Consider the following 16,049-nt stretch of genomic DNA (forward strand, 5'->3'; position numbering starts at 1 on the left):
GAAAATATCCATTCTGCCATCAATCAATATAAAAATGTCAAAAAGACAGCTTACCGTCAACTATTAGCTTAGAGTTTTTTTTAAGAGTAAAATGGTAAATTCAGTATTCTCGTTCATAATAAAATATGTCTAGAGAAAGAGTAATATATTTTTTTTAATGATGATAATAATTCTCACGAAAGGGAGACCTCTTTTTTGGTACAGTCACAAATATCATGTAGGAAGGTTTGAGTCTAGGTGGAAAAGAAAAATGAATCCGTCCACAAGAATTTTGAAGCGATGAAAAAACTGTCCAATTTCATTAGCTTGGCTTAGATTATGTACTTGGATTAACAAGATGGTGATGCACCAATCATCTTGCAGTTTCAATTACAGTGTTACACTACTGGCAAGGGCTTTTCTACTCCATGTGTTCTACTTTCTACTCCATATCCTTTACAGCATCCTGCATCATAAACAGAGAAGAAAATCCAACACAAGTAAGAGACACACATGGTAACCAAATACACTAGGCATGAAAAGAACGGAAAAGAAATACCAATTTAACGAAACTCCAAGAAATTGTACTAGTAGCTCATTAAGATTCTATGCACTAGGACTTTTGGAATATTACATAGATCCAAGAATCACACCACGGAGGAACTGACAAAGCATTTTTTTGCAGTGAATGATTCATCAAACATGTTATGCAACCAGCAGCAACAGAATGCAATGGAGAAGAAGAGACAATTAGAGAGTGGACTGGATGGCAATTTTTTGGATTCAGTTATGCAATCCATTCAAACCTGAATTGCAGCAAGTAAGAATTTATCCCAGTTGATCTGCTAGTCGATACCATATATTATTTGTATGGATATAGGTCATTGTAATTTGTCATGCTTTCATTAATCTATTCTTACATTTGAACTTCCAAGTTCAGTAACATATTCTTTTGCCCTTGTCATTCATAACTGGTGTGTAATCTAATTTAAAGAGATATTATTGCAAAAGTCACTTGCACTTTATATACATTTCATTGCTATAACACCTCCATCTGTTTTTTTTTCCATTATAATAATTATGTTTGGCTGAGCAGGATTAAGTTCGGTGGCATGAGTTTCAAAAATTTTGAGAAAATATTGAACCAATTTGGCTTCAGAATGGGTTTTCTCTACTCAAAATCATGCAAGGAATGCATTACACCTGATTCAACCACCATCGAATGTGTGGCCCATATGAGGAGTGCACACAGCCAATTGTTTGTTGGATCCACTCACTACATGAATTCCATGCTATTTACCACTGTTCAGTCAGTTAATCATTTGACATGGACCATCAGCCCAGCATCAAGGAAAATGTATTTGGTAAGCTAGATTTAACTTGCCACCAGAATACACAATGCCACTACCTTCATTACCATTACCTCTACTAATAAAGTATCGCTTAAGAGTAGAAATATATTTCATCAAAGTTCTAATTAATGATATCTTACCTTAGCCAGCCGCGTTACATAAGTTGCAGCAATAGCTGTGACCAATAATCCCAGTCCAAGGGTCCAAAGCCCACCGTTACCTTCCCTTAATCCGAGCTCAGATTCCTCTTGCTGAAACATTACACAGATAACATTTAGAAAAAAAGGCAGAGAAAGAACAGTGGGGGTTGTTTACAGGGAAGCTGACAATATGTACTCTTAAGCCAAAGCTGGCGACCAGAACTGGAAATTTTTTACCATATTTAAGGTGGTATTGAATTTAAGCATGAGAGTGACTGATTAATATTTGATAGTGGACTTTGCAAAATATCCACGCTTCTTTCCAGCTAGGACCATAATAATGTCTCAAACCATCATTACCAATTAAAAAAGCTGTACCCTGTCTCGGTGTAGATATTGTATATACAGATTATTATATATGAGCAAACACAGTTAGCATCTGACAGGAATTTATTCCTTACTTCCTCACCTATGACTTCCATCAGCAGTAGAGGCTGAATTGCATCCAATTAGAAGATGCAAATCAGGTCTTTTTGGAACTAATATGGATGTATCTGTTATTGTTATTGTATCATTGTAGTAATCCTAGTAAGAGAAGACATACTGCTCTTGGAACTAAATTACCAGTTCTCTAGTTGATCATGTTCTCCTCAGTTCTTGTAGCTTGTTCCCATTAGTCCTTAAGGGGCAAGAAGGCTCCTACCAGTTGTGTCATTCTTCATTTCTCAGATAATTAACCTTGTTTCTTGCAAATGACCAAGTATCATAAATCTCTACAGAAATATAAATACACTACATGGAACTACAAATGCTTTGAAAAATGCGCCAACTACCTAACATACAATATTTAACAATCAAATTTCATCAACATACTACTATAATAAATTACAGGCAACTCATTAGCCTCCCGTCATTTTCTTTCCTTTTATTTCCCCCCTTTTTGATGGTTACATAGAACATTTTGATTGATGCCCTCTTTGGGATTTTTACTATTTTTATATTAGGAGGAAAATGCATTGATATCTCATTTTATGTTCTTTTCAATTCTACAGTTTCTTAGGTGCCTATATACAAAGCACCTAGTTATTTTATTGTCAAACAGTTTGGATGATAAATAAAAAGTATTTTCTGTGCCGCTTTCTCTCTGCTACTTGTTTTTGCTTCCCCCTCTCTACCTTCATCTCTTCTTCTTCCCTATTTTCCTTCTCTTTTCTGTTCTACATCACATTTCCTTTCACTTCTTGAAAGTTTCTGCTTCCACTTGCTTACATTAAATTCATGCTGTTTTTGAGAGATTTTGTAATTGGCATTGACACAACATATACCATGGTTAAAGTGAGGGTTCTCAAGCCCTGAAGGTACATAGTTAGCTATAGAGAAATTTAGAGAAAACTCACTAATGTTTTATTAAAATTCTGAATAATAATGTTCTCCTCAAATAAACTAGATACCCCTATTTATATTAGTTGTAAAATCCTTTATAAGAAATGATTCTTAATTAAAACTAAAATTCTTTATAGAAAAAAATTCTTGATTAAAACTTATCTAATTAATAAACATCTAGCATTAGGATTTTTAAAATAGTAAAACACAATTTAACTTAAAGTTCTAATCTAGATAAAATAATAATAAAAAGAATTCAAATACAAGAAGGAAAATAAAAATAATCTTGCATGGTAACTTCCAAGCCTTATTTGAATGCCTTTTCGATTTCTGATCATCATGAAATTTTACCTAATAGGAAACCGAGCCTTCAGAATCTCTTGTTAAAATTTTAGCTCGATCCAACAGTCAAATTAAAAGTTATGCTTGATTTACCAAACTACATCTTGGACTCTTATTAAACTCTTCAAAACCTAAATTTTTTAACCATTAATGAAAAATACAATAAACATTATTATGCCAAGAATATGGAAGAAATTTCTCCAAGTTAGTCATCTCTACTTCTGAAAAACTCATCCATGAGTTATATGCCAAGAATTGAACTTTTCCAACAGTCAAAATTTTAGCTCAATCCAACAGTCAAATTAAAAGTTATGCTTGATTTACCAAACTGCATTTTGGACTCTTATTAAACTCTTCAAAACCTAAATTTTTCAACCATTAATGAAAAATACAATAAACATTATTATGCCAAGAATATGGAAGAAATTTCTCTAAGTTAGTCATCTCTACTCCTGAAAAACTCATCCATGAGTTATATGCCAAGAATTGAGCTTTTCCACTCTAAGTGAACAAATATTTCAAATTGTAGCCAACATTTTCGCGAAGTAGCATGTCCTTGCCCGGTAAACTTCAAAATTTAATTTATGATGTGCGCATGCTAAAGAAAACTCTATATTTAATGTTATATTTTTTGTTCTTATGAAGTTCACTTGTAGTTCCTTCACACATTCTTTTTCTTCAAGCTTGATCTCATCATCATCATCTATTCCAATACTTCAACCTTTGAATATAAAGAAACTTCAAGATAATTTTTTAAAATACTTTTAGGAGAATTGTCAGAAATTACCATGTCTTTTTTTGTAAAAATTTCATCCATGAATGAAAAACCATTGTTTACCACTACCTTTTTCAACTAAGGTCAAAAGACTGAAATTGGTTGTCAATAACCTCTTTGATCACGTTATCTTCAACATGATTAGATAACTTCGAAGTTTTGCTTCACCAAACTCCTCCATGTTTTTCCTCCTTGAAGAAGGTTGAAAAATAATAATAATTTATTTGTTTATCTACATAATATAAAATATATTCATAATCATCTTATATAAACTCCAAAATTAATGATTGTCTCAAATCTTAACAAGATGATATTAAAGGCATACCAATACGAGCTCTAAAGTCTACAAATTCAAACCACCATTCTCTAGCACCACAAGAAAGTTTGTGTACGACAAGTCCTACTTTTTGATGATAAGGAACCTTGATGAAATAAAAGTAAGCTTCCAACTTTACTAACCACTTAATAAATTTTTTCTTCCAAAATCTCTCATCATAGAATGGAATCTCATCAAATTGAGGAATAGGTTTGGGGTTTAGCTTGCCTCGAGGTAAGTCTCCAAGCAAATTCCTCCTTTTCACAATCCTTGTTTGTGTTACTCGTTAGCCGAGCTAGATTTGTTATGATTGGCTCCAAACGATCTAGTTTCTGCTCTTGAGCTCGCACAACGCCTCAAAGGGCCTCCACTCCTGCATCGTGGAGTGGGTTGCTACCATCTTCGTCCATCAAAGAGGCCAGCCTATTTTGATACCAATTGACAGGGCGTATAGCGTGGTTAAAGCTATGATTCTCAAGCCCTAAAGTTACAGACGTAAGTTGTAGAGAAATTTAGAGAAAACTCTCTAGTGTTTTATTCAAAGTATGAATAATAACATTCTCCTCAAAATAAACTAGACATCCCTATTTATATTAGTCTTAAAATCCTTTATGAGAAAAGGTTTTTAATTAAAACTAAAATCTTTTATAGGAAATGATTCATAATTAAAACTCACCTAATTAATAGAATTCATCTAACATTAGGATTTATAAATAGTAAAACACTAATTAACTTCAAGTCCTAATCTAAATAGAAAAAAAATCCAAATACAACAAGGAAAATAAAGACAATCTTGCAAAGTAATTTCAAGCCTTATTTGAATGCCTTCTTAATTTTTTATCATGATGAAATTTTGACTCAAGAGGAAACAGAGCCTTCATAATCTTCTATTAAAATTTCAACTTAATCCAAACGGTCAGATTAAAAGTTATCTTGGACTTTTATTAAACTCCTCAAAACCTAAAAATTTTAACCATTAATAAAATAATGCAATAAACCATTTTGAGACGAGCTTGTCTTGGTCAAGATTATAGGACCTCAAAGATGCTCAGAACATATGATTTCTCCATCCTTATGCCAATGCCATTGTACCAAAGCATTCAATTGTTAATGCTATGGTCAGTGGCAGCCATCGCCACTAAGAGCACATGCTCATTTTCTCTACGATAAAACCATAAGATAATCATTAGCCTATACCAGTTCTAACTTTTTATTTACACTTTCAGTGGCAGAAAATAAGTATCAATTTGAAAGACAAAAACTAAAGCTCAGAAATGTTGCCCAAATATGTATAGAATTCACTGTATAGCCAAGAAGTACGAAGAAACTCACAATGATTGCACGGCCAAATGCACCAGCACTCACATAAGCCCATGTTCCTGGAAGCATCCCCAACCAACTGCATGGCAATTGAATCTCAATTAGAAAGTGTTGACACAATCACATTAATATTAAGCAGCTAAGTTTGTCAGCACTTTTATTTCATCTAATGTACATCTTACACTTACTCTTCCAATATAATATCAGTGTAGAGCAAAAGGACAGTACTTTTCACATCTAAAACTCCTGTTTGAATCTCTCATGTGTTTTTGTTTTACAACTTGGTATCAAAGCACGAAACCCTAATTAATCAAAATCCTTATAAAAAAATTCACAACCCTAGCTTGATGATGTTGAAGATTACTATTACATAGTAGCATACATTCTAGCAAAGTTTTCCCATTATTACATGTGTTTTTATGAATGTTATAAGACACAGCAGAACCAAGAATAAGTTTCAAAACTTTCTCGCAAAAATAAATAAACTTTGAAATTTCAAGCAAGAGAAATATGCAAGGTTAATCATCACATTTACATAATAGCCTCCAAGAAAAAATTTCAGACACCTTCAGCAATTTTGTTGAAGATAACTACAACTTCAAAAATATTGTTATTCTATTAGATGTTTCAATTGAAAAAAAAAAAATACTACATGACCATAAATCTTGAATTCTATATCAGCAAAAAATGCATGCTTTGTCAATAAGAATACTGTTCAAAACTGGAATCAAGCTACCATCAGGGCAAAGAAGAACAACCCAGACATAGCATGATGCCATTCCAGCCTTCCTAGTACTACTCAATAGAAAACACAATTACACCACCACAAATTTTAAGCAAAACACATGAACCACGGAGGGGTCACTGTTCATTTTAAAAGAAAGCAGGTAACAAAATACAAATAAATGGCAATCAACCTTCAGGCTAGTTGAAACAATTAATTGGCCACCAGATAACAACTCTCATAATGCAGAAAATCAACTTTAAAAGCAAGTATTCTAGAAGATGGAAACATGCAAACCTTCCCAAGACATAGGGGATGAACTTAACAGATGTCAATCCATACAAATAATTCCCGAGAGAAAATGGAAGCAAGGGACTCAAACGTAGAAGGGTGACAACTTTGAAGCCATTTTCCCCAATCGCTTTGTCAATTGCAAGAAATTTTTTATTTCCTTCAACCAGTTTAAGAATACGCTCTCGAGCAAAATATCTAGCTATCAGAAAAGCAATGCTTGCAGCAGCCTGAAAATATAAAAGATTATCAGCTATAGCTTTCAGACACAAGGTCATTTTTACTCATAAATTTGTAATAAAAACAAGCAGGCTTACCGTTCCACTTATAGAGACAATAATGGTGCCAATAAGAGAGCCAAAAAGAAGACCTGCTGACATGGTTAATGGAATCGCTGGAATTGCAAGGATCTAGCAGAGGATGGTACTTCATATCAGTTTCAGTAAATAATAACTATTATTGATCTATTGTTGGACAAAACAATCATGAGGATGTAGGATTCAGAAAACATAGACCCATAAATTGAATATTATCATGTGCTCACAAAGATATATAGTGCTACTTATATCTTCTTCTTCTTTTTTTATTAATACATGTGGGTGTGTGCACACTTGAACAATTATTCAGTTATAATCCCACCATAGTAGACTTTTCCTTAATAGAAGGGCCAAAGAAGCGAGATCTCTTTCACATGCCATGAGAAAAGGATTCTGTATAAATCTTTGAAGTAAAATATATTAAAGACGAGACATCTAGTACTATGGTCAAGGAAGAGGATAGAATGCATACTTCCAATCCTGCATAAACCGCTACAAATAAAGCATATCCAGCAGGTCCATAACCTGTCCACAAAAGAACCGTATGAGACTCCAAATAGTGCGTTAATTAAAATATATTAACCAAAAGCCTGCATTCTTTATCTCTCTTAAAATATAAACAGCAAGAGGCTGGCAGAACTAAACCCTTTCATTTGGATTAGAGCGGAAACTACTCAAAGCAAAGGTCCTGTGAGCAAATATCTAAAAAAATCTCTATTTTGCAAGTTTTTTCCCACATTAGCACAATAGCAAAAAAAAACGTTTCCCAAACTAGCACAGTTGGGAAAATATTTCCTAATCTAGCATAGCCAAGGCAGTTTTGCATGTACTACATGCGCGACCTATATACACATATTTAGTACATGCGCGACAAAAAAAAAATTAAACATGGTCCTCAAAATGACATTAAATTGTTTAATTTTGGAAGCACACTATCCCTTCTCCCCATCATTTTTGGGTCCCATTTCAAAAGCCATCTTTTGTACCAAGTCATCATTTTAATTAAGTTACTCATCCAAGGAGAAATCCACCACACGCCTTACATGGCATTAATGGTGGAAATATTTAATGGTTGAAGAGTTGTTTTCCTTAGGTTGGAAAACAAGACAAGATGAGTATGAATGTCATTCCATTGAAAGATCTAACACTAGATAAGCAAAAGGTTGTGACTCTTGATGTGCTAAAAAATATGGATCCACATGATGTTCAAAATGAGAAACCATGTGGACAGATTGTTGTCGAAGTGGTATACAAACCTTTTTAGGATGACGAGATAGAAAAGGATATAGATGATCCAAAATGTTTTGATAATATTAAATATTTCCACTATCAATGGCATGTGAGGCGAGTAATGGGTTTCTTGGATGAGTAGCTTAACCTCAACCTAGGCATTGGCCGTTAAAATGATAACTTGGTACAGAAGGTGGCTTTTGAAATGGGATTTTGTTGGTCACACTTATATGACATGCCACAAAGAAAGAATAATATGCTTACAAAATTAGACAACTCATTGCCTATTTGAGGCCTATGTTTAATTTTTGTTGGTCGCACATGTACTACATGCACAACTACATGGGTGCGCATGTAGTACATGCACGTATCAATAGGCCATGCATGTAATACATGCGCGACTGCCCTGACTATGCTAGATTGAGAAATATTTTCTCACTTGTGCTAGTTTGGGAAATATTTTTTGCTACTGTGATGATGTGGGAAAAAACTCTCTATTTTGCTCCATCCAAATGCTCTTGCATTAAATACAGTGGCATGGTTTTCCATGACAGACTTCACTTTCCTAGAAAGAATGAACCCGAGATTTCATCAAGTTTGTGAATTTAACTCCAACCTTAGCATCCCAATTGTTTTACTCTAACTTCACAAGCTTCAAATCACCTCAAGCCAAATAAAACATGGTTTTGAAGTAATCATACTAGCCATTTCCCTACCAACATGACGTTGCTAGCCACCAATTTACCAAGGTCAGGCCCCTTTGTCTTAAGCTTACAATTAGTTTCTCAATTCACCACATAATCCCACTCTTATCTTCCATTTTGGACGTTAGAAATCCCCCATTACCCTCTCAGATCTATGGTGATTTGTCAATCTAGGATTGTGTTTTTTTCTTTTTCCTAGTGGCTTTGGTTGCAAATTTTTTGCAGTCAAGGTGTGGCTATTCATGTTCAAGAAAGAAAGCATCTTCACATTCAAAAAAGAAAATTTTTTTTTTTTAGGACCCAAGGCGGTGAAAGTAAATTCATGCTCCTCTCTGGAACATCATTTGCTAAAGCTCCTATAGTAGACCTATAAGATCATCCTTAATAATATCCTGTTTTCTGATGACTCCAAGAAAGGCTAAGTAATCCTTTGCCATTTTCGAACCAGCCAAAAGGAGAGCATGAGTTAATAGTCTCCACCATGGAGCACTTTAACCCAGTGTTTTTTTTAACTCTAAGAAAGAAGAGAAACAAACAAAACAAATATCAGCTCAAAAGGGCTTCAAATCACATTCAATTCAGCTCAATGTTTTTGGAAGTCCTTGGTGAACTACAGCTTGAAGATGTCAAACACCAACCTTATCCTGGAACAGTTCTCTAGAATTCTGCTAAATAATTTCAAAGTCATTTTTCATTTGAAGACTTCTAAATAATTTCTCATTCGAAGTCTCTTTTCACTCTCGTTTCAATTGATGATTTAAAATCTCTTTTTTCTTAACACGGGTATGGCAAACTTTTGACATTCTAAACCATCAAGTCTCTTTACACAGTTAGTTTCTTCATAAATTTAAAGCCTCCACAACCCTCTTGTCACATACTCTTAAGCAACTTTACTGTAAAAGATATTTACCAAAAAAAAAAAGCACTCTGACAGCTGGAGGTTTATCAAAAGACATTTTGAACATCAAACCAAAGATGTTTAACTAAAATTACAAGCTCAAACAAATTCACAGCTCGGAAGAAGTTAGTTCCATGCAAAGATAATAACTTGAAACTGAAAAACACCATTGTAAACTTCAACGCAGAAACTGTTGATCCACATGCCTGAAATTGAATTCTAAGAAATAAAAAAGAAATTCCCATCCACACAAAACTCTCAGCAATCCCAACTCGTTACTCTAATTTAAAGCTACTATAACACACCTTCACCGAGCTTTCAAAAATCACTCAACATTATGGTAATAACTTTGTAGCTGAAACTCATTGCAATTGCAAACAATTCATCGAGAATCCAAAAAACTCCTGGTTGAAGAAACCAGCTTTCTCCTAAAATTTCAAATGGGTCATTGAATTATTAAAAATAACACCTAAATATACAGAATTTCTATCACTAGTTAACAAAATTCAAAGGCAACTAAGTGAAACTAAGAACCCAAATTCACAAAAGAGAAAATACCTTCAATGAACCCAGAAAACTGGTTCAAGAAAGCATTGATCTGGTCCTTGTAGATATACCCAACAGCACCAAACCCACCAACAACACCAACCAACAAGACTCCGGCCAAAAGAGTACCTTTAAATGCAGTGTCTCCTTCCAACCCCTCTTCAGCTTCACTACCATCTCCTTTAACCTTATCATCACTATCATCACCTTTTGTGTTCAAGAACCACCTTACACTTTGTGGGGCATTGGTCTTTCTAAGTGTCTGCTGTTGTTTCTTTTTTTGTTTTAAGGAAGAACAAGGAGATAAGAAATGAAATCTCTTGTTGGTTCTAAGGCTGTAGTGAAACAGAGAGCGAAATGGAGAAGAGTTGAAATTTGAAGCGAGACATGGTGGTAATGGTGTTAGCGGCCTTGAGTTGAGGAGGGTGCGCATTTTAAGCAGGGGGTGTGGTGTAGGATAATATAAGACAGTGGTTCTTGTTTAGGCAGTGGAGAGCTGGCCATGTAAAGTAAGCTAGGGAAAAATGTTTGTTTTGAGATGTTTATTAATTGACATAGTTATCATGGTTTGGTTTAATGGGTTGATTTGCTGGTTTGAGTTAGATTTTTTTTTATCGTTTAGATATTGACTTGGTTAATTTTAAATAAATTAAATGGTAAATTCATAACCTAATTAATTAATTTTAATGAATTTTTAAAAGTAAAGAATGATTTTAAAAAAAATTAACATCATTTCATTAAAAAAAAATATCGTGTAATAATACATGTTTGGCATTTGTACTTTTATTTATATTTAAATATGTTTTTATTGAAAAAAAATCAAATTGATTTGTTTTAATATAATAATATTAAAAATAAAAATATATATATATATATATATCATATAGGCAGTATGGCGATCACTGATTGGTGAATCTATGAATTTTTTTGTGGCCTTGGTTGCAAATTTTGGCGGTCAGGGTGTGGCTGTTGGGTTAGATAAGATTTTTGCTACCTCTTGATTCATAGGTGTTCTGTGCTCTGTGGCATTCTATTGTGCCACGTTTTCTATAATTTCCAATTCAATGGGCAGTAATTTTTCTTTTATTTATGAAAAGAATAAATAATTTTTAATGTAGAATATATATATATATATATATATATATGTAAATAGAATACTAAAAATAAATTATTTGCCTCCCCATTCGACTATATAAGAATAGAAAACTCTTCATACTATATAGAGGATTACAATTGTCATCTCTATTTTAGAATTATTAGGGCAATAACATGCAATTATATCTCACTAAAAGATCTCGGCCAACTATAATAAAGATCGTCAATAAGAAATCAGCTAATGTGAATGTTTCTAAACAATATGATTTCATGATACACAACAAATGGCTGATGAACAAATAAGAGCAGCAATAAATGTTTACACAGCTAATGTGAATGTTTCTAAGCACAAGGTTTCATGAATAGGTCTGAAGCAATACGGAAGAGTAAACAAGAAAACACACGGGGAGAAATTTACACACTTCAATCGATCTGAGATTTTTTATTTTCAAATAACAGACGTGGAGGGGAAATGGGGGCTTGCAATGAATGTTCTTCAAGAGCAAAACGATTGAATTCTGCTTTTTTTATGGAAGACTTGAATTTGTTTAGCTGATTGCTGAGACTGGTCTGCAATGCTTGAGGGGAGAGAAGATCTGGACTGTCAAAAACTTTGACGGCAAAGTTTGCTGCGTGGTCAATCTGTTAGAAAGTAGAAACAAGAAACGAGTAAGACAACTTACAATGGTTTAGTTACTTGATAGCACCAATGAAGGGGAAAAAGAAAAAGTTCAAAATATGGCAACAGTGGACATAATTCATCAGGGGTAAGTTAAAAATAAGGATATCAAAGATCAATTAGAAGTGAGGGGCAAAATGAAGACTAAGCACCCATGCAGTCATATGGTAGCCAAAAAGGAGATGAAAGTCCGTTAGCTGTGTACAGGAAATATACCCACCAGTAAGCTCAGGTCTTCTCTAGGAATGCAATCCATGGGAACTTCAGATAAAGCATGTCAATGCATAATGATCAGAAAACATCTCAACTTTAGTTTCATGTTCTTTTGAACAGCAAAGTAACTGGAATGTGCAAAGGGCACATTTTGCAATACATGATAGAAGTGTTAAAATCCCAGAGGAAGCATCAGTGTTCCACTCACTAATTTGGCAATTAGCAAACTAAATAATTATTTATCTAGTGAAGGAAGCATGGTTAGCACTAACGAGACAGCTTATGTTAAGCCCTAACCAGTAATCACCAGGAAAATCTTTTTGCTCCACTGTCATAACCTGAAGCTGACGAGGGAGGAAATGAGAAAGGGAGCATGATTATAAGATGTATAGTTTTGCATACCCTTGCTCTTTTTTAATCTCCAAATATGCCTGAGCTCTGGCCTCTACCATAACGCTGGGAATCATTTCTTTCACAATCCTAGGCTAGAAACACCTTTTTTTTTTAATTTGCTCAATTACTCTTTTAAATTCAATGAAAAATTCAAGAGGTATCCTTGACTTTTTAACATAGCAAATAAATTGAAATGGCGAGACATTTTTATGAAAGACACATGAGAGACATTTTTTCGAAAGAGAGACGTAAAATGTCTTCCCTTTGTGTTGCAGTTATCCCTGATTTCCCATTTTCGCTAGTTTTGAAGCAGATATACTAAGGGCAGGTGAACATCTGGCCTCAAGTGTTTCAGGTGAGAATAGTGGGGCATCTTACTTGAGCTTTTTTTCTACTATTGTGCAAATTCACTCAGCATCAAGCAGCAAAGATTGATGCCAATTTCTGTTGGTGCAACAACCAAGCACCTTATGTGACGGTATGTTGAATAGATTTTGCTTTCATTAAAAAAGTTAATCTCTAAAAACATCCTTAAAGAGGTTCATTAAGCTTAAAAGTACCCAAGCTCATAATATAATCCACCAACACTTATCAACCCGAAAGAAAAATATCTTACTCTGCAATTAGTTAAAATTTGCAATATGTTTTCCCACAACTATTTACAGGCATAATCCAATCACCAAAATTATGATCCAACCAATAGAAACCTCCAAATGACGTATGAACAGTCAAGAAATTGAAAAGGATTAAACAAAGAATGAAAAGGAATTTAAATACTCAAAAGATAAATAGAATTAATCACATAGAAACAAACTACAAATGCAAAAGGAGGATTAAAAAGAATAATTCAATGAAGTAAGATTAGCAGAAAGAAAAAGCTAACATGCAGACTGTGAAGCTGTACAAAATGATTTACATGATAAAAATTAAACATACATGTAATCCCATCAATGGAAAACAGCCCATAATTTTTCGGTAGTCAGAGAGAAACAAACTAAAAAAAATCTCAACCCATCCATAATTCAGATACATAAATTCGAAATTCAAAAAGGAGAAGTAAATAAGCATAAACAAAAATAATAACAAAAAAAAAGACAAATTCAAAGGAGGATTAAAAAGAAGGAATGAACACAAGGGAAAAGAAAGGAAATTAACTATACCGACTGTGATGCTGTCGTCAAGAAAGCTTTAGCTAGAGGCAGTATGCAAAACCTGTTTTTATAGATGAATTCAAATAAAAAGAATTACAAAAAAAATAACAAAAGCCCATGAGAAGTACAGGTAGCAGGAGTGTACTTACATTCCTCTGCCTCCGGATAAAGCTTCCTCTGATGGGTCTTTCCATTCATCGAATCTGCCACACCACACAGCAGAATTCAGTAACAATTATTCTTTATTGTTTTGAATATTTACTCTACACGTATTTACAGAGAGAGAGGGAGAGAGTTACACCCAACCGTAACGGCGATCAAATAAGAGGCGATGTGAATGTCGTTTTGGCAAAGTAGCAATGCGGATTTTGTTGCTTGCTGACTCCATCTCCTCCCCCGCTCTCTCTAGAGCATGGAATGTATGGCTGCTATGTTTATCTATGGCAAAAGATGGCAAAGATCGAAGTTTTGTGATCAAGGCTTTTAACCCAAAAGATCATGTAACTGGGCTTTACCATTGTCTATAGAAAAATTGTTCAATCTTCAAACTCAAATTAGCCCAACCAGTTTTTTTTTACATTTTCCTTTTTCTTCAACATATAAATAAATAAATTGATACAATTTTTGTGTGGTCATATTCAATCAATTTTTTTCTATTTTACCTGTTTAAAATTCAATTACAAAAATATAGTTTGGATGTCTTGAAGATATGTGAAGTATACCCTCACTATTTATACTCAAAAGAACTTATTTTAAGCATCGGGAAAATTTTTATTTATAAATATTTACGAAAATCATCTTGTAGTTTGATTTAATTTTTACTTGTAATAATTTAAAAAATTACAATTTATATCATGAACCTTATAACACACATAATATTTTACATCTTTCCTAGAACAATCTGATTATTTATAAGATTGTTATTATTTTTTATTTAATGACTAAAGATTCTTTATATTAAGTATTCACCATAATCTTATTATCACAACCCAACCAGCTTCCTAAACAAACCACACTAGCACCCAAATCCCCTCTCTCACATAACTAAAATAGTATTTGGAAACGGGTTAAAATTATATTTTTAAAAAGTTTAAATTTTTTTTATATTTTTAAATTATTTTAATATGTTGATATAAAAATAATTTTAAAAATATAAAAAATATATATTATTTTAATATATTTACAAAAGTAAAAATATATTTTTAACCCCACTTAACCTATTTTAAAATTTGACGGTAAGCTGAACCAGTCTCTTCTCATATCCCACTACCACTAATCTGATCTCACCTTCACTAAAATGACGTAGCCTAGACACGACGACAAACACCATGAATCCCTCCATATCAACCACCAAAGCATGCCTCGGAACCACTCTCACGCAACCAAATTAGCCCGTCCATGCCATCGTTACTCCCTTGTCAGCCTGACCACCTCACCGCAAACTCAACTTGAACCAGCACAACATCAAACACCCACAGACTCACCACCAAAACAATGCTAGCCAATAGCCCATCAGCAACCATAGTAGCCTATAAAGCCATCCACTATTATACATGAATTCTGTGTTCATTTGCCTTTCCTGTCGAATCCATATTAAAGTTAAGTTTTCATGTCAAGATGCTTGAATGCAAAGTTGTGTGCATGTTTGCTTCTTGAATTATTTTTCATGCTTGCGTAAAATTTGTGCTTTTCAACATCAATTGTGTTGCTTGTTTATTTATTCATATTAAATTTTAGTTTTTGTACCAAGATAAATTTATTTCCAAGATTTATAAAAATTGCGTAAATTTATTATGCATGCATTCTGCTGTTTGATGACATGTTAGGAATAATAGCTTGTTCGGCTTAAAGTCCACTGTTTACCACGAGGGAGCTGGGAAAGCTGAGTTCGTAAATGTATTTATGGTGGCATTATGCAGAAAATACCACAGGACTTGAAACAATTCAATGCGCCACCCCTTCTGTCATTGTCTAGTTTCCAATTGCAGATGTGTAGTGACCATTGGGAGTTTCTCGTGGAGACTTCCCTCGAGCCACAACGGGAGAGAAGATGTGATCTTTCAGACCTCAGACAGCCACAAAGCTTGCTACATGGTTAGCACTACGCGCAGTAGAAGCCCTTCTTTTCTTTTTTCGGCACTCCTTTTCAGATCTTGAATTGAGTTCTCTGCAAATTTTGTTTCTCCTCCATTTAGTTCGGA

General features: G+C 33.8%; 2 protein-coding genes across 4 annotated transcripts; both read right to left on the reverse strand.

Annotated features, from left to right (window-relative positions):
• Positions 1-269: 269 nt before the first annotated feature.
• LOC133668795 (uncharacterized) lies at positions 270-10,848 on the reverse strand. Its single transcript, XM_062088801.1, has 7 exons — positions 10,330-10,848; positions 7,412-7,464; positions 6,940-7,032; positions 6,629-6,852; positions 5,620-5,686; positions 1,472-1,582; positions 270-445 (listed from the first exon to the last, which is right to left on the reverse strand). The coding sequence occupies exons 1-7, from the start codon at positions 10,748-10,750 to the stop codon at positions 422-424; spliced, it is 993 nt and encodes a 330-aa protein (XP_061944785.1). The 5' UTR covers positions 10,751-10,848; the 3' UTR covers positions 270-421.
• Positions 10,849-11,621: 773 nt separating this feature from the next.
• LOC133667846 (uncharacterized) lies at positions 11,622-14,315 on the reverse strand. 3 transcript variants are annotated; one of them, XM_062087525.1, is made up of 4 exons: positions 14,148-14,314; positions 13,998-14,051; positions 13,858-13,909; positions 11,622-12,041 (listed from the first exon to the last, which is right to left on the reverse strand). In XM_062087525.1, the coding sequence occupies exons 1-4, from the start codon at positions 14,234-14,236 to the stop codon at positions 11,961-11,963; spliced, it is 276 nt and encodes a 91-aa protein (XP_061943509.1). In that variant the 5' UTR covers positions 14,237-14,314; the 3' UTR covers positions 11,622-11,960. The 3 variants fall into 3 exon arrangements, with proteins under 3 accessions (XP_061943509.1, XP_061943508.1, XP_061943510.1); XM_062087524.1 differs by having other exon boundaries at positions 11,622-12,054; positions 14,148-14,308; XM_062087526.1 differs by having other exon boundaries at positions 11,826-12,041; positions 13,853-13,909; positions 14,148-14,315.
• Between the last annotated feature and the right edge of the window lie 1,734 nt (positions 14,316-16,049).

The sequence above is a fragment of the Populus nigra genome, chromosome 11, assembly GCF_951802175.1.
Source record: "Populus nigra chromosome 11, ddPopNigr1.1, whole genome shotgun sequence".
Taxonomy (NCBI): Eukaryota; Viridiplantae; Streptophyta; class Magnoliopsida; order Malpighiales; family Salicaceae; genus Populus; species Populus nigra.

Excerpts from the sequence above, each read along its gene's own strand:
- LOC133667846 (XM_062087524.1), bottom strand. The coding sequence starts at position 14,236 with ATGGAGTCAGCAAGCAACAAAATCCGCATTGCTACTTTGCCAAAACGA. Across the intron at positions 14,052-14,147 it reads GATCGCCGTTACGGTTGGGT|ATTCGATGAATGGAAAGACC; the intron begins GTAACTCTCTCC and ends GTGGTGTGGCAG. Across the intron at positions 12,055-13,857 it reads TGACGACAGCATCACAGTCG|ATTGACCACGCAGCAAACTT; the intron begins GTATAGTTAATT and ends ACTTTCTAACAG.
- LOC133668795 (XM_062088801.1), bottom strand. The coding sequence starts at position 10,750 with ATGCGCACCCTCCTCAACTCAAGGCCGCTAACACCATTACCACCATGT. Across the intron at positions 6,853-6,939 it reads TTGTCTCTATAAGTGGAACG|GCTGCTGCAAGCATTGCTTT; the intron begins GTAAGCCTGCTT and ends TTATATTTTCAG. Across the intron at positions 1,583-5,619 it reads CATTTGGCCGTGCAATCATT|CAAGAGGAATCTGAGCTCGG; the intron begins GTGAGTTTCTTC and ends GTAATGTTTCAG.